The following is a 17,634-nucleotide window of genomic DNA, read 5'->3' as shown; positions in this document are numbered from 1 at the left end:
TTCTATCCTTTGCTAGAGGGGCTCACAGAACTCAGGGAAACAGTTTATTTACTCGATTACCAGTTTATTATAAAGGATACAACTCAAGAACAGTAAGAGGTAAGAGATATCTAGAGCAGGGTATGGTCATGGAAGCTCCTGCCCTCTCCACACGTTCAGCAACCTGGAGGCTCTCTGAGCCTTGGCTTTTTTGGGTTTTTTATAGGCTCCATTACATAAGCATAATTGATTAAATCATTGGTGATTAATTTAAGCTCCAGCCACTCTCCCCTCCCAAGAAGCCAGGGTAGAGTGGGAGTAGGGACAGGGCTGAAAGTTTCAACCCTGTAATCACAGGTTGGGTCCCCTGGCAACCAGCTCCCCATCCCACCCCCTTTTTATTGCGCTTATTACTTAGGAAATTCCAAGGGTTGTAAGAGCTCTGTGCCAGGAATGAGTATGAAGACCAAATATATATTTCTTATTATAAATCACAAAATCACACCACTCATCTCCGGTATACTTCATCCTTGGGGCACAGCTTCCAAAGCTCCCACGTGACTTCCTCTGGAGTCAGAGGGGAGGATCCCTAGTGGGCCCACCTGAGGCCTCTGACAGCACCCTTTTCTGGGAGGTGGGTCCCATGGGAGGAAGGGGGACTCTGGGCAAGCCTGTGGTTGTTCAGGGTCCTAGAGGTCCAGTTTCTGGCGTAAAGAGAGCAGTTCAGCTCCTGCCATCTCCAGCTGGAGAGTAAAGACAGGAAAGCTACTGGGTAAGTCTGTGCCAAGGAGGAGGGCACTGCAACAGACCTGAGACTAGAGCCCATTCCTAAGCAGAGAGAGAAGGGAGGTCATTTAAGGACCGGAAGAGTTCCTCTGCCCTGTCCCCACGTGTACTGCAATGCCCAGTAATGGGACTTGTTCCATGGCCTAAAGTCCCAACCTTCGTGCCCCACCCTGCCCCTGCTTCACCCTGCAGCCTTCCTTTTCTGCCCACCTCCCTGTTTCCCCTCTGTGTTTCTCTGACTGCTCACAGTCCCTCTCCTTTCTCACCTCTACAGACCCTGAGGGAATCCATGCTTCCAAGCCCTGTGGAAACCTGGTCATCAGTTTCAGGCACAGAGGTGGCTCAGCCTCAGTCAGCTGCTGAAGCATTTCCAAGTCATTCTTTCCATCCACAGAATTCCCGTTCACCTCCAGAATCACATCTCCCCTTTGTAGTCCTGCCTGGGCAGCTGAGCCTCCTTCAATCACCTGGGGGTTGGGGGTGAGATACAGAACAAGGAACACCATGGAAAAGTTTGCTGGGTGCTCTAAGGGTTTGGAAAGAAGCAGAGGAAGGTTCACCAGGAGGCAAATGTTGATAGGATCCAAGGCCAATGGGGCATCAGTCACCTGGGAGATAAAGAGACAAGGCCTGCTGGCCACATAGCTGAGTCGGAAGCCATAGCCACCACCAGGCCCAGGGTACAAGAAGCACTGGCGGGACCCACATGGGACAGGAGGCACAGTTGTGTCTTCAGCTGGTAGATTCTTGGTCTCAACCAGAAAGGCCGAGCAGGTGTCCTGGGGAAAGGCAGGAGCCTCTGTGCTCTCCAGGAAGAGAAGTGGAGACAAGCGAACCTGGAAGGAGGCAGATAGAACAAACCTGTTGCTTGAGCCCCACCTGAATCCACCTGAGCCCCACTCCATTCCTGCCCCCACCCTATCCCCTGCCCCTCAGCTCTCACCATGCTGAAGAAGCGGTCAGCCTCAGGGTCAACAACAGTGAGGGAGACGCGGGAGCCCTGCGCCCGGATCCTGTACACTGTCTCCTCATGGCCCAGCCCCTCCACGCTCTCCCCAGCCACAGCCACCAGCCGGTCCCCATCCTGCATCCCGGCCCTCTCAGCTGGCAGTCCTGGGTCCACCTCCCAAAGGAACTGCCCTGGGAAACAGACATCCTCCCTGCTCCTTCCCTGATTACCCCAATGCCAGCCCAGGCACAGTGGCGACTGACCAGGGGTGCACAGGAGGAGGCCAAGGGCTTAGGCTCAGACAGAGACATCACTTACATGCACTGAGGTGCACATATACACTTGTAAGCCCACCCCAAGGCCCACCTTCCCAGCCCACCTTCTCTACCCACCCCCAGGGCTCCCACTCACCGAGGTGACCACCAAGGCCCTTCTCTTCCCTGAGCACGAACCCGAAGCCCTGGGGCCCTTTCTGTAGGTGCAGACAGCGGGGTTTGGCAGGCAGTGCCCAGCCCTCTGCCAAGGGTGCAGCCAGAGGCATTCCCAGCTGGCGACACTGTTCCTCCACCTCTGGTCCTGCCACCAGCAGGGTCACCTGCTCTCCACTCTGCCAAAGCTGTGGGGACCCAACAGGGCCTCAGCATTAACTACATGGGTAGGGAGGGCAGAGGCAGGCACCTCCTCACAGCCCCTCTTCCCAGGCCCAGGAATGAGGCACTAAAGATAGGGGAGAGAAGGGCCTGGCATAAACAGCAAAGGGAAGGATGGTGACGGAGATACAAGATCAGATCAGATCAGGTGATTTGGCACTTGGGAGAGGAGTCTGCTTCCTGAGACAGGGGACTGAGGCCCAGGCCCAGAAGGTGAAGGATGAATGGTGAAGCAGGCAGCCATACCTTCCTGCTGAGTTGGTTATGAGTGAACTTCTCCACACTGACCCCATTCACTTCTAACAGTCGGGCCCCAGGGGGCACCCCTGCCCGCTCAGCTGCTCCTCCAGTACTCAGCACCAACCAAAAAGAACCCTGATGTTCTGGAAAGGAAAAAACAAAAAAAAATACAAAAACAAAAACAAAAAAGGCAAGTGTTAGTCCTCTGGCTGCCTGGAGCAGGGCTGAGATTCCCCCTCTTGACCTCCCTCCCGAATCTCTAAGCTCACCGTGGGTGACACTAAAGCCAAAACCACCCTCATCTTTGACTATGTGGCAGAGACGGGGCCGGACCCCCAGGCTGAGAGTGGGACAGAGGAGGGCATCGTTCCCTTGCTGAGCTCGGGCCACATCGTACACGTGTTGCGCCAACACTGTCAGCAGCACCCGAGGACCACTGGCCCGGATGCGGAGTACCACCTAAACAGAGGGTGAGGTTGGAGCTGGTCTCTCTTGCCAACTCCCCATCCCTGGAACCTGCCATTTTCACCATGGAAACCAGCTTTCTGGATGCCTCTACTCAAATATTCTGAACTGGGTACCCCCAAATCCTGGGAGGTTGGGGTTGGTTAAGGCTTGGGTCCTGCCCCAGTATACCCAAGGAAGTGATCCTGGTTCTCTCTCCCCTGCGACGCTATGGAACATTCTCTAATGCCGCGGGGGAGTCCCAGCCCAACCTCACCACCTCAGAGTCTTCATGTTCCACAACATGGTTGTTCACTGCCAGGATCCGGTCTCCTTCCCGGAGACCCTGCTGCTGGGCAGAGGAGCCTGGCTCCACCCTGCACACCACATGACTGGCCTTGCCCAGCTCCTGCTGTAAATGGAAGCCAAAACTCCTGCCCTCTTCTTTACTCAGCAGACAGAAGCGAGGTCGCTCCAGGCTCCAGAGATCTGGAGGGGAAAGCAGGCAGCAGAAAAGGGGGAGGAGGGATGTGGCCCAAGTACAAGTCACCTTGTGTCTGACAAATGCTCTTCCCTTGATAGGGCACCTGGCAGACTTCTACCCAGTTAAATGTTGGGCAGTAGGGCCAAACACTGTGCTGCGGAGTGGCTGAAACAGAAGGAAACAGCTGGCCCCCTCCTCTGTCCGCGTGGTCACTTCCACCCAAGGCTATTATCAGAGGCAGACAGAAGGGTGGTTATCAAGGAAATGGGAGGCTGTGCAGAGCCCTGGTATCTCTTGGGAGGGGGAATGGTTGCCCTGGAGGTGAGGAGGTTACCAGAAGAGTCGTGATCTTCAGCCAGAGACAGGACAGGATTATCAATGCCCAGCTTTGGGTTAAACTCAAACTTCCTGCAAGGAGATCCCAGACTGTACTTGAGATGCCAATAGCAGCTATAGAGCTTTCCCACCTTTGATTTCCTCCCCTCCTCACCCCAACCCTTTACAGGATATGACTTACAGAGTTAACGAAGCTGTGTCCTGGAGATCTGCTGGGCAAAAATGGGGTGAAGGGAAGAGAGGTGCATTCTCCACCCCCTTCCATGGTCATTAAATGAAAGGACTTAGGGGAACCCTGAAACTCAGGGCTTGCTTCCTGACCCTTCCACTCTGCTCCAAAAGGGTCTTTCCTTTCCCTTCTTTCCCCTCCCCCTGAGGCCATGGTACAGAAATCTGAACATACCAGTCCAGGGTGTGGACCAGGAAGACAGACACATCCACTCACCTCTTCTCTGCTAACTTTCAGTCTATTTGTCTCACGGCTCCAAGTCCCAACATCAAGTGTGCCCTGGCCTATAGAGCCTCCGCCTCCCAATCTAACCCTGACTGCCCTGAAGTCCCCTCCGAGGGGTAATTCCCAGCCTCCTACCTGCAGCTGCCTCCATAGTTGAATCAACAACACAGTCCTCAGGGTAGGGTCAAGGTCCACTGAAACCAGCTAATCTTCCCACTTACCCCCCCACCCCCACCCCAGTCCCGCCTCCTTAAAGACGCTGCCTAGGAAGCAGTGGGATAATAATTAAACAAGGAGAGTCTCATCCCCAGGGAAATATTCAAGTTCCTCTTGCACCCATTCCTGGGCCCCAACTTCTCCAGAAACTCTCCCGTTGTCCCAGCTCCTGCTAGGTGCAGAGAAAGGTAGATTGCTGATCCCTAATTCCAAGTCTGGGGTAAGTAAGAATGTATGCAAAGGGTGACAGGAGTGCTAAGCCCAGAATCGCCTATCCACACCTCAATATCATGCATCCCCGCAGCCCTCACTGCCTTTCAACTTAGTACCTAAGAACTATTTGTAACAAAAAGTTATCAGTAGTTTAATCAGAATGGCCGAGAACAGTGCGCTTCCTTGCAAGCACCAGGCAAAAAGGCCACAGTAGGTGGAAGACAGTTTTTTAATAGCAACAAGTCAGTGCACGTGCTGGTAGGAACCACTGGGCACAAGTACCATTGTGGTAAGAGGAGCATGCGGCTAGGGAGAAGCACCAATGAGAGAGGAAAGTGGCTATGGGTATCCTGAGTGTCCACAGAAAGTATAAAGGCAAGGGGTGGAAGCCCTCCAGCACATCTGGACAGCGCGACACCCATGGGCGAGTGGACATAAGTAGTGCTCCCCCTGGTGGCACAGAGGCTCCTTGAGAGGAGAGAGAAGCAAGGTTAGTGGTGGTGCTACAGGGCAATTTAATCATGGAAATGCCATATCCTTCTGTCCTTCTAGCCCAAAGGAGAGGAGGCATGTTTCATGACCCTGGAAATTCCGGACTTGGGAGGCTTGGTTGGGCTTGTTCAGAGGGCCACTGATAGAGCTATGCTTAGTATTTTGCCTCCAGCCATGAAGGGATATTTTATTTTTAAGATTTTATTATTTTTAGAGAGAGGGGAGGAGAGGGAGAAAGAGAGGAAGAGAAACATCAATGTGTGGTTGCCTCTCACATGCCCCCTACTGGGGACCTGGCCCACAACCCAGGTATGTGCCCTGACTGGGAATTGAACAGGCGCCCCTTTGATTTGTAGGCCAGCACTCCATCCATTGAGCCACACCAGCCAGGGCACGGGATCTTTATAGAAGTAGCAGTACAAGCCAGGAAGCCACAGAGGGAAGAAGTTTGGGGATAGGGGTTACACAGCTAGGTGCCTGCTGCCACTGTCTCAGCGTCCAGGGCCTCCCAGCTGCTCCAGGAGGGCCTTAACCTCGCCCTCCACTCGAAGCAGCTGGGCCTTGCGCCAAGGATTAAGGGTGGCTCCTCGGTTATCTTCCAGATCCTGTAGCAACAGCTCAAGGTGGCGCTGGACTCGGCCCTGATCCCAGCTGTTGAGGTTCCGCTGGACTTCGCTGAGGATCACCGACCAGTACTCTGACACTGCTGTTCCCTCTGTCAGCGATACCACAACCCGGGCACTGCCTTCAACACTGTCCCCCAAGTTCCGCAAGACCTGGCGACCCTCGGAGCTCAGCTCATTGAAGTAGAGGCTAGCAGGAGAGAGAGCAGTAAATGTCATTAAGCAAGGCTCTGAGAAGGTGTGGCAGAGGGTAGAGGGTAGACAAAGAGTGAGGGGGTCACACAACTCAGCCCCTGGCTATGGAATGGGATGGGGCATGTCTACAATAAGCCAGAGATAGAAGGTAGTGGCCAGTGTGAGGCAGGGATGACACTAGAATTTAGTGGGACCAGGGACACTAGGAATGGAGCCACCGGGAACTTAGGAGAAATGGTGGTAGAGAATCAGGGCAGGCTAAGGGCCAATCACAGAGGAGTGGGTTGGCTCAGACAAGGTCGACAAGCATCAGTCAGAAGCCAGGAAGAGAGGACAGGCCCAGGCCCACTCCCTAGGGTAGAAAAAGCACAGTGGAAAGAGGGAAGGAAGACTGAGGATAGGAAACACAGTCTCAGGCTGCGGTAGGGCAAAGACCAGGAATAAGACTCACTGTAGCAGCTCCAGGGAAGGATGCTCCCAGGCAGCCTTGGCCAGGGCTAGGGCCGCTGTGTCACCAGCGCCATTGTAGGCGACGTTCAGCTCCTGTAGCTGTTGATTACGGTCCAGCTGGGCAGCCAGCAGCTCTAGGCCCTTGTCCCCAAGGCCCGTGTGTAGCAGGGACAGGTGTGTCAGCGAGGTGTTTCCTGCTAGCCCCTCCACCAGCAAGGCCACACCCTCAGCTGTCAGTGGATTGTTGGACAGCCTATAGCCACAAACACCCCAAGGTTATAAGGACTATGGTAGAGACCCTGTGGTTAGGCCAAATGGTACACAGCCTGGGATGGAGACCAGCCTGGACACAGAAATGCAGGTCCAGGAGAAGAGAATGGAGAAATAGAAGGTATGGCACACTGCCAGGGAGGGAGAGTAGGGTAGAGACTTCTCCTCTTTCCCCTCCTTCTCTTCTCCTTTGCTGACCCCCTACTCCCCTCTCCCCTTCCTCTTCATCATTACCATTTCCCTTCTCCTGCTTTTTCTCACCTTCTCCCCAGACCCTGCTGCCCCATCCTTCCTGCCCTTCCTCCTTTCTCTTATTCACCTCCCCCTTCTTCAACCAGAAATCAGAAACCCAAGAGCCTGGGTTCCTAGTAAATCAATTACTCTTTGGGAGCATCTACTGAGTGCCCAGCATGAAGGTCATCCTTGTAAAGCGACAAGGAAAGTCCTAAGAAGGGAGCAGTGGCACTGTTACCAGGCAACTGGCCTGGGTATTATTCTACCCCTTCCCCAGGCTGATTTTAGCCACAGGAGAGGCTTTCTTAGCACCTATAGCTGGTGGCATCTCACCCCCATCCCCATCCTACTGCTTGTACTGGGCCTGGGGGGCAGGACAGGTCCAGACTCCCACCCCTTTACTGCATCATGGTCAGGCCTGTGTCAAGTATGTTGAAGCATGGACAATACCCTTGACCTTAGGTAGCCACCAGAATGGCCAGAGCCTCCCTCCAGCCCCCTCTCAGGACACTTACCGCAGGGAGGTAATTTGGCACTGGTCATGCAGCAGCAGGTCTCGGAGGTCCCTGCAGGCCTCCGGGCCCAGGCTGTTGAGTTGCAAGCTGGAGCAAAAGGTGACCAGAGGAGAGATGAGAAACCAAAGAAGGAATTCAGCATAGGGCCTGCCCATCCCCTAGGCCCCTTTCTCACCATCCTGACTCTTGCAATCCACACTTCCATTGCTCTTGTCACCTCTACCCACACCATACTCTTTCATCCCACCCCTCGGTCTTTCCTCAGTACCTTTGGTTTAACTGGCACCTTCTCTTCCCACTTCTTCACCTCCAACCCTCTCCTCTCTTCATGCCTTTGCATGAGGTCCTCACCCCAGCTTTCGGGCACGCAGGAAGACAGGCATGAGTGTGCGTAGCCCAGCAGGGTCCAGCTGGCAGGAAGCCAAGTTCACCTCATGCAGGGCATGCCTTCCACTGCCCAGTACAGCTGCCACCACTGTGCACTTGAGAGGTGTCATACGCACACCCGCCAGGTTGAGCTGGCATAGGGAGCTCAGCACCTCAGCAGAGAAGTGCTGATTCTGGAACTCATAGTGGAAGAAGAGGTGGTCAAGGAGCTCCGAGGGAGGCAGCACCTGCCGGCCCAGCTTCCCCAGCTTCTTCTTGATGGCCTGGGCATTCTCTAGAGCATCAAGGTTCTTGATGGGGCAGCCAAGCTGAGCCAGCATGGCCCGGTTATGGGCAGAGAGAAGCCCTCCCATGAACATGGGGAAGAGCTCAAAGACCTCATCCTCGGGGGGCTCATCTGGGTGGCGCCGGGGGCCCTCTATGCCCAGGATACTGGCACCCATCTGGTCCAGGACATCATCATTGTAGTAATCCTCCTCTCGAAACATCTCCAACACCATGGCCTGGGCCACCGCCTCACGGCTTTTACCCACCATGCGCCCAAAAACTCGTGGAACCACCTGGGAAAGGAAGCAGGAGAAAGGCGCTGCAGCCTCCTGCGTGCTTGCTCAGCCTTCACAGCTCAGCTTAAGATGCCCTCTCCCTGATGGCTCCAGCCTCGTGTCTCCTCTTGAACTCATAGCATGATCTGTCTGATCATATATATAATACTCTACTCCCTACTGCCCACACAGAATATAAAACTTTTCATAATTTGGCCCCAATTTGATCTTTCCAGAGTCATCCCTCAACATTTGTCTCATGCACTCCATACATACATTCTTCTCCCTAAACACCCCATACATTTTTCAAGCCCAGGGGGTAGTAGGAAGAAATCAGATATATCATGCAGCTAGTTTGGAACAGGGTAGATATTATAAATATATCCCCATCTTCAACATCATCTTTAGAGCAATGATGACTGATATTACTCCTACTACTTCAAAACCCTGCATCATTTGGTCCCTGCCAGCTTCATCACGAGCCTCTCACCCTCACTCATTCTGCTTCTGTCCTTTAAGCTTTTTTCTCTCCTTTCTCTCTCCTTTCACAGTGGCAAAGCTATATACTTTTCCTGAGGTGTTCCCCCTCCCCCGAGTTCTCTTCCTAGCTAATCCTCTAGTGATCAGATTAAGTGCCCTTCCTGAAGAGAGGCTTTCCTTATTCTCCTAGACCAGGTCCCTCTTTAGACACTTTCAGCACCTGGAACTTTGCTTTCCAGGCACTTAGCATACTTTTTAATTACATGGTTATGATGACATGTTTGTGTTCAGACTGTATGATTGGAAAAGGCAGAAACCTGCAAGGGGGTGTTTAACTGTTCTTTCCTCAGAATCTAACATATTGCCTGGCACATAGCAAGCACCCAAATATTCACTGAAGAAATGAATGTTGTGGATGTTCGCAACATCATCCTTCATCCTTAAAATGGTTCTGAAAGGAATGAAGGGTCCCTACCTCTGGCAGTAAGCCATGAGGTTGGTTGTTTGTGGCACCTCCTCTAAAGCTTGGTTTCTTTTTTTTTTTTCTTTTTTTGCTTTTTATAGGTGAGGTGCCTGCCAAGGAGGTTACACTAATTCGGTACTGGGATAGAAAGTGTCACCCTGCAAAGGTGAATCAACAGGATCATGAAGAAACACTATGGAACAGTCCTCTGCCAGGAAATTCTCCCTCCAAGAAGGCTTGGGACTGTGGTGCTAATAATTCTGGTGCACTTTTAAAAGAGTGGAGGGGCTTTCGGGAGCCTGTCAGGGGACCTCCTACAGTCTGGACAAGGGAAGTACATCCTGAAGGGGGTGGGGTAGCCTCAGCAATGGCCATTACCTCCCTGTATGGGGTGATGGTATAAGAAGGGGTGGGCTGCCTGATCCTCTTTTTATGTTTAATAATTAGATAGCACTTACTATGTGCCAGGCCCTGAGTGTGAACATATTTAATCCTCCTATTAGGGCAATGAGATAGATTCTACTATTATCCCCATTTAAGAGATAAGGACTCTGAGGCACAGAGAGATTAAACAGTTTATCAAAGGCCACACAGCTGGGAAGTAGCAGAGCCTTTATTTCAGCCGAGGTAGTTGCATTACTGAATCCCAGTTCTTAACCCTTATGCTTTGCTGCCTATAAGAAGGAAAACTTGTTGAAATTTGACCAGGACTCTGCCTCCTCAAGATCAGTTACTAAAACATTCCTAGAGAGGAAAGGGTTACCTAGCAAGGCACCATAGCTTGAAAAATACCCACAATATAGCAATAAAATTTGGCAGAAAGACACAGGATTCAGAATCATGAAACCTTGGCTCAGATCCTAGCTATTTTATTTACTGTCCAAGTGGCCACAACAAGTTCCTTAGACTCCATGAGCCTCAGTTTCCTGATCTATAAAAGGAATAATGGCCCTGGCTGGCTAGATCAGCTGGTTAGAACATTGTCCCGATGAGCCAAGGTTGCGAGTTTGATGCCCAGTCAGGACACATACGAGAAACAACCAATGAATGCATAAATAAGTGAAACAACAAAGCATTGTTTCTCTTTCTCTCTCTCTCTCCCTCTCCCAAATCAATAAAATTAAAAAATAAAAGTTAAAAAATTTTAAAAAGTAATAGCATTTCATACACAAGTCACCTTGCAGACATCAGCAGAGAGCAGATCCTTCTTCCCCTCAAAAACTTAGTACATCCGCCCTGCTCGCAGAAGTTCTCAGGCGTGTAATGTGGACCTGCACCCTGGATAGACTGCCCTAAGCCAATTACCAATGCATTCATTTTCCTGGTATAAATGAATAAAATGGCATCTGCTTTATAAACCTGCCTCTGATGATTTAGTTAAGATGAGTCATCACTTTTGGAGTCTAATTGTCTCTGGGAGAACAGAAATAATAGAGTGTCTGGACCTGCAAAGCAGAGGACAGAACCTGAACTATAGTGACTCCTGCCTCCCAGAAACAAAGACCAGGAGAAAAAATGCAAAACAAAACCATCTTAGGATTGTAGGATTGTTATTAAAAGTCCCTGCACCCTCAAATTCCCCTCTCAGCCTCCAAGCCTTCCCCAGCCTATGGCTTCTGTCCGCCCCCCTACCCCCTCCTTATGCTCCAATCCCACTAAAAGCCAAATTGTGGTAAATCTGAAGCCAGAGCCAAAACAAGAGGATTCATAGCTATGTAGGAAGTAGCAGTTTCCTTCTGGGAGAGGAGCAAGGGGTAAATGGAGAGTAGGAGGCTAACAACCTAGGGTCCGGAGGCTGTTGTTACCTTAAGTAGGTTGAAGAGCAGAGGTAGGGCCCTCAATGGCAGCAGCTTGGCCACAATGCCCAGGACCAGGCTGACATCCTCTCCAACACGGCCCACAAGATCGGCCACTTCCTTGCCCACCCGCTGCAGAGTTGTCTTATGCAAACCCAGGACAATGTAGAGGGCAGCCAGGTATTCTTGCATGGCAGGCACAGTGAACACAAATGTGCCTGGACGCTCTGGCTCCATGCACGGGGCCAGAAAAAATCTCAGGGCATCCCAGCGGAAGACATGCAGCAGCTGAAACTCCTCTTCTGTCCTGATGCCAGCCTCCAGGCAGCCACGGACATCCTCTTCAGAGAAGTAGGTCTTGCGGGAAGATACCCCCTCGTAAGCCAACTTTCCCATGGTTCGGGCAGCATAGGCCATCAGGGATAACTTGGAGGGGTCACTGCTGTCCAACATCTCCCCACTGAAGTTAAGATGCAAGAAGCTGGTATAGATGCTTGTGAGGGTCTGGCCGGCCGGTGTGGGGGCATGCAGGAAATGCAAGGTGGCACAAATAAGCCAGCAATAGGAGGGCAGGAAGCAGGCAGCAGTGATCTGGTGGTGCCCTTCCAGGTTCCTGGAGAGCATCTCCATCAGGCTGTCACGCTGAGCTGACGTAGCTGAGACACCCACCCCAGCACTATGCCCACAGTCAGGTTGATTGAGGCGGAGCTGGAAATAGAGCTTCTGCAGGTTGGTATCAGAGAAGCCACAGATCTCGCCATAGCGGCCCACATATTTGCTGGGGATGCGGCCGATGGCAGAGGGACGGGTGGTCACCAGGATGCTGGCCTGGAAAGAGCACAGTTGAGGGTTAAGAAAGACTTTGAGCCCTGGCTGGTGTGGCCCAGTGGATTGAGCGCTGGCCTGTAAACCAAAAGGTGGCTGGTTCGATTCCCTGTCAGGGCACATTCCTGGGTTTTGAACTGGGTCCCTGGTTGGGGTTGTGCTGTGCAAGAAGCAACTGATCTCTCACACATCGATATTTCTCTCCCTCTCTTTCTCCCCCCCTTCCCCTCTCTCTAAAAACAAGTAAATAAAGTATTTTTTTATAAAAGAGAAAAACAAAGACTTTGATATCCTGCTTGCCTCACTCCCAAGGGAGCACCTGACAACCAAGCACCCAAGGATGAAAATGATGACGACCATAATAATTATAACTAACAATTATTGTGCATTTACTATGAGCCAGCACACTGTGCCAAGCAGTTTATATGTGGTATTTCATTTGATCAATACAACTCGAAAAGAAAAGAAAATAGAAGCTTGGGGAAGTTAGTGACTTGCTCAATGACACATAGCTGGGAAGTTGTGGGGCCAGGATTTGAACTAGCCCAGAGGCCTCTCTTACCCAATAATTATGTGGACCCAAGACACAAAAATCCTTAGGTGGCTAATCAGGGACAGAGGTGGCAGGGAGGGGCAGGGGGCCACCTACCTCAGGCAGCATATATTTGCGCAGCAGATTGACTATGATAGCAGCTGGTGCCTCTGGCTTCTCAGGGTCACTGCAAAGCCCTGTGCCTGCCAGCCGGAAGTCCAGGTTGAGACGCTCTAAGCCATGAAGCACAAATAGCAGGCGGGACCCAATTGCAGCCATCAGGGGCAGAATCTCCTTCAGGGGAGTGTAACGCTGGGCCACAAGTTGGCACAAGGAGGCCGGGGCAGGGCCCAGGGATGACAAGTCCTCACAGGAGAAGGGGATGAGCAGCTCAAAGGCTGGCAGCTGCCCATGACACCAGTCCAGGACCATTTTGCGTACCAGTGTGCTCTTGCCTGTGCCCACCGTCCCATACAGAACCACTGTCTGCACCCGTCGCCCACAGGCATCTGAGTCAAAGAGCTGAGACAGGGCCAATGTGGGAAGCCTGGCTGGGGGCGGCTGATATTCCAGGGCTAGCTTTGAAGGTGCGCGAAGAAGCTCATCAGGGGTGCTCTCACGGATCACAGGGTCCACATGGACTGTGTCTAGTGCAAAGGTTGGGCCAAACTGACGCTCTTCCCTGGGCAGGCGGCTGAACCACTCAGCCAGGTTCCGGCGATGCCACTGGATGGCTTCTGGATGGGAAGGCAAAGGGAATGGGCCATGGGAAGAGGCCAGGAGATGCAGGAGCTTAGGGCCAGTAAGAGTGGTGGTAGGGTCAGGCTGCAGAGTCAAGACAGCACTAGAACACGCTGGGGCTCAGAAAGGTACTGAGCACACAGAACTATCTAAAAAAATACAGAGCGTCCAGAAAGTTTGGAAACCCTGTGGCAGAAAATGGGGAGCCATGGGATGAGTGATGCTAAGCCTGGGCTGACTGGTTTTCATGGTTATATGTGTGCAATTTTTACCTGACTTCTAGACCCAGTTTGCTGAAGGTAGGAAGGTATGGAACATCCCTTCCAGGGCTTTGTACATAGAGTGCATTATATGAGTGTTACAGGAAAAGATACATGGACAGATGGATCATGGGGCAAGGGAGGGTGGGCAGAGCATGGCCCCACTGGCGGATAATGTCAGTGGGTCCTCTATGCCTCACTCTCCCTGCCTGCTTCTCCCTCCAGGCCCCTCTCCCCACCCCAGGCCCCCACTGTGATCCCAGCCAGCCCTTGTCCTCAGGCTGACTGAGGAGCCAATCTCTTTACCAGTTGCAGAGACACTCTGGAACAACTGTCCATGCCTCCCTGATGGGGGACCACTGCCCACTGAGCTTCCATAGTGGCGTACAAAGACCCTGGGAGCAAAAAGAAGGGGTGAGCTGGGGCTTGGCTATTGAGCTCAGTCCCTGAACAGGCTCAGAGTCCAGGCCTGTTTGGAATGATGGACTTGTGCTTTGCTGAGATCCAGACCCAACCCTGGACACCCAAGTCGAGACTCTCTGACTCTCATCCTTCCCTGGGGCTGAGGTCTCGCCGCTAGCCCTCCAGGTCCCTATAGCTGCCTGTCTGGAACTCAGCTTGGTAACTGCCAAACCACCCACCTCCCACAGATCCTCCCACTGGCTGACCACTGTGACTTTTACTGTAGATGATGTAAGCCAACTTCCTCTTAAGCCTGATAGCTGACTGTACCCTCCCCACATCTAGAAGACCAACCTTCCCCTCAGAAGAGCAAGTAGCTTGACCTTTCCCAGGCTACTCTGCTATGCCCAGATACATTCGAAGATACAACACTAAGGCCTCACCTAGAAGGCTCAAGGGGACACTCCCCTTTAAGGTCCCAATTCCAGTGGATCATGAAGGGGATACTCTCATCTACAGAGAGAAGGGAGAAGCAAGAAATAGCATCCACATCTCATCCATATCCCCCACCAATACACAGACTCTATACCTACATGAAATCTCCCATTATTTGCTCTTAAAGCATCATGTACCACCCCTTTGCAGCAGCTGTTATGCAATTTTATATTGTATTGCATGATTATTTGATTAACATCCATTTCTGCTCCCTCCACCATGAAAGCAGGATCACATCTGTTTTTGTACACAACTATATACTTAGACTTTCACATAACAGGCACTCAAAAAGTATTTGTTGAATGCAAAATGAAATCAAACAAGTGTTCTTGAACTTAGGTAGCTACAGATGATCCTTGAAGATCATCTAGTCTGATTCCCTTATTTTAGGATGGGAAAAAGGAAACTCAGAGAGATGATGTGACTTGCCCAAGACGAACAGCTAGTGAATCACAAAACTGGGACTAGTGCACCTGTTGTCTGAATCTCTGCCCTCTTAGAGGCACCATCTGGACTCTGAAGAGGAAGGAAGAGATAGAAACAGAAACCCATGCTTCCTTCTTACCTGCTGTCTGGAGTACTCTTCCCAGGCCAGAGTTCCAAAAGGCCCTGGGCAAATGGCGGTTCCACCTCATGAGAGAGAAGGTCAGAGCCCAGGGTTTATACACCACCTGTTATCCTGTTCCTCTGCAAAAAGAATAGTGTGAATGAACCACAAACCATCACTACCCGCCCCAACCAACACCACCTCCTCCCTGTGCAGGCCAAGAATTTTCTTCCCCAGGACAGCATCGACCTTTCCTTATATGTCAGCATTGGCAAAACCGTGGCCTGACCTTCAGATCTCCTCCCTCTTCTATATCCTCCACCTGAGAGATCCCATTTTATCTCATACCACCTACTGTCTATCCCCTGGGGCTTCAGGAACATCTTCTGAGTTTCAACCTAGTGAATTGCTTGATTTAGGTGTCCTTTTGGGGGGACCTTTCTCTCCTGTCAGGACCCTACCCAATCTTTTAAGACCCTGCCTAAAGATACTGTTTCCCTCGAAGTCTTTCCTGATCCTTCTGAGCTCCCTTAAATGGAGTCTGCTGCTCTTTAACACCTGATTTCCAGAGATGTGGCTCCTTATGGGCAGGGCACACTTAGTGAAAACTGTCTGCCCTAGGCCCACCTGCCGCCAGCAAGGCCAAACGGTGGAGGGGTGGGCTGGGACTCACAGCAGGAGTCTCGGGGGCCGGGGAAGGCTTAAGAGAGAGCCCTGGAAAGCTGTGAAAGCTTTGAAAAACTAGGTTAGTGGGATAAAATCAGATCCAGGGCCAGTGGCTCAAGATGAGACTCGCGGAAGGGGTGGGGTGGTGGTTTGGACAATTCTCCCAAGATCACCCCAGGTCTCCAGAGCAGTGAGAAAAGGAGGGGACACCGCAGGAAAAGTACAGAGGCTGTGCTCCCATAGGTCCAGAGCTCCTCCCCCAAAACTGGGTCCCAAACATTATTCCTAGTTCCAGTCGGCCTCTGACCCAGATGGGAGGGCCTGCCAGAAAGCCCACCACTTAGCAAACCAGCTGCGTCCTAGGCGTCCCGCTGCCGCGAACTCCCAGCGACACTTGCGCGGCACCGCCCCACCCCTGCCAGGCCCGGCCCCGCCCAGCCCGGCGCTGCACCCGAAGCGGCGGCGAGAGGAAACCCGACTGGCTAGGCCTTTACCCGCGGCTGCCCAGGTCAGGGAGCTCCTGGCCCGCCGGTGCCTGCCGCTTGTTCCGGAAGGCCGTGGCGCGGCGATTCTTGCCTGCCCACACTGTCATCCGACCCTGGCAGAGGGCACCGGAGAGAACGAGGCCAGGCACTCGGACTCCTCGGGGTCCTAGGAGGAGGAAGACAATGAGAGGGACCGAATGTCCCAGAGAGCAGCTTTGGGGCAGGAACTTCCCCCTCGGTCACTGCACCGCCCCCGCCTTCCTTGGTTACAGCCTTCAACCCAGGCGGGTTGCTGCTCTCTGCTAGGATTGCCCTTTGCAGATTACCCAGCTCCAGGATCCAATTACTTCATTGACCACTTCCCAGGCTGGGCTTGTTGTTATGCCCATTTCACAGATATTGTTACTGCGGCTGAGAAGGGTGAAATGACTCGCGCAGGTTAATCCATTAAGAAGCAGAAGAGCCAGAACAGGAATCGAGGGCATGGGTCTTCCTAAGCTTCCCTAAGCTTCCCTGAAGCACCCAGCCATACCCACGTCATCCTTTCCTCTGAGCTTCTCTTCAGTTTTTCAGCCTACCCCCTGGCAGATATCTGAGTCAAGATCTTCTTGGGTCGTTCCTTCTGTACCTGGCTCTCTTCAAACCCCAAACTTCTGTGTATGGCTTCTGGTCACTTTGGTCAAGAAAAGAGAAAGAATGGGGGCAGAGAAACAGGTTCCACCCCAACCTGTTCTTCTTGTCTGGCACCCAATCATGGCCTAGTACTGGTGCTTCCTGGTCCTCTAAACCTGCACCTTCATCTCTCTGCTTCCATGTAAGACACACCCAGGGCCTATGTAGCTGATGGAGGAGTCACCCACCACCCACAGCCAGGGCATGCCTCCACACACAAACATAGGTGTACAATGTGCACTTAACAGAGGTATGCAATAGGGAGTGCATGTAGTTCCTCAGGGCAAGGCTGGAAACAGGGCTGTGTGATCGCTATCCTTTATCTGGACTGAAAACAGTGTTGATATTTCACTCATATATTTTGTTCATTCACTGAACGCATGGTATTGGGGTAATACTGAGTGAGCAAAGCATGCAGGGATCAGACAGACCCTAGCAGCTCCCCTCCAGAGGGCCCAAATGATGGTACTTCAGAGGCTGACAGAAGGTTCAGGAAAGCCTAGGGGAGCGAGTTGTTAACTGCCTCTGGCAGAGGTGACATTTAAACTGGATCTTAAATAAGTTTGGGAAGGGAAGGACATTCCAGGCAGCAGGGAAAATGGCACACTTGCATTTTAACAGATGTTCTGAGAGGGGAATAGAAAGGAATGGGAGGAAGGAAGTAGAACAGCCCAAAGAATGTGGCCTTGGAGGTGATATTTTGGGACTGGGGGACTCCTCTGGCTTCACAGCACTTACGTAGTCATGCAAGGCAGACAAGCCCCTGGCTGCAGTTGCAGGACACAGCTCAGAGCAAGCTGCTCCACCCCTC

The 17,634-nt window shown here is 52.2% G+C and overlaps 2 protein-coding genes across 4 annotated transcripts; both read right to left on the bottom strand.

The window, feature by feature from the left end:
- Positions 1–67: 67 nt before the first annotated feature.
- NHERF4 (NHERF family PDZ scaffold protein 4) lies at positions 68–4,543 on the bottom strand. Its single transcript, XM_054592584.1, has 11 exons — positions 4,458–4,543; positions 4,050–4,077; positions 3,867–3,940; positions 3,326–3,537; positions 2,874–3,063; positions 2,611–2,747; positions 2,126–2,330; positions 1,709–1,905; positions 1,374–1,601; positions 1,032–1,232; positions 68–722 (listed from the first exon to the last, which is right to left on the bottom strand). Exons 1-11 carry the CDS (start codon positions 4,471–4,473, stop codon positions 669–671), a joined length of 1,542 nt encoding a protein of 513 aa, XP_054448559.1. The 5' UTR covers positions 4,474–4,543; the 3' UTR covers positions 68–668.
- Positions 4,544–4,713: 170 nt separating this feature from the next.
- Positions 4,714–16,330, bottom strand: NLRX1 (NLR family member X1). Of its 3 annotated transcripts, none has more exons than XM_054592407.1 (10): positions 16,161–16,330; positions 15,019–15,140; positions 14,402–14,471; positions 13,863–13,951; positions 12,673–13,292; positions 11,208–12,026; positions 7,882–8,477; positions 7,531–7,617; positions 6,513–6,764; positions 4,714–6,056 (listed from the first exon to the last, which is right to left on the bottom strand). In XM_054592407.1, exons 2-10 carry the CDS (start codon positions 15,086–15,088, stop codon positions 5,735–5,737), a joined length of 2,925 nt encoding a protein of 974 aa, XP_054448382.1. In that variant the 5' UTR covers positions 15,089–15,140; positions 16,161–16,330; the 3' UTR covers positions 4,714–5,734. The 3 variants fall into 3 exon arrangements, with proteins under 3 accessions (XP_054448382.1, XP_054448385.1, XP_054448384.1); XM_054592410.1 differs by lacking the exon at positions 16,161–16,330 and adding an exon at positions 15,974–16,015; XM_054592409.1 differs by lacking the exon at positions 16,161–16,330 and adding an exon at positions 16,004–16,055 and having other exon boundaries at positions 4,715–6,056.
- Positions 16,331–17,634: the final 1,304 nt, after the last annotated feature.

The sequence above is a fragment of the Pteronotus mesoamericanus genome, unplaced genomic scaffold (assembly GCF_021234165.1).
Source record: "Pteronotus mesoamericanus isolate MK-2021 breed Mesoamerican mustached bat unplaced genomic scaffold, CSHL_Meso_final scaffold_36, whole genome shotgun sequence".
NCBI lineage: Eukaryota > Metazoa > Chordata > Mammalia > Chiroptera > Mormoopidae > Pteronotus > Pteronotus mesoamericanus.
Note: the sequence above shows the minus strand (reverse complement) of the source record. Positions and strands in the feature narration are given on the sequence as shown.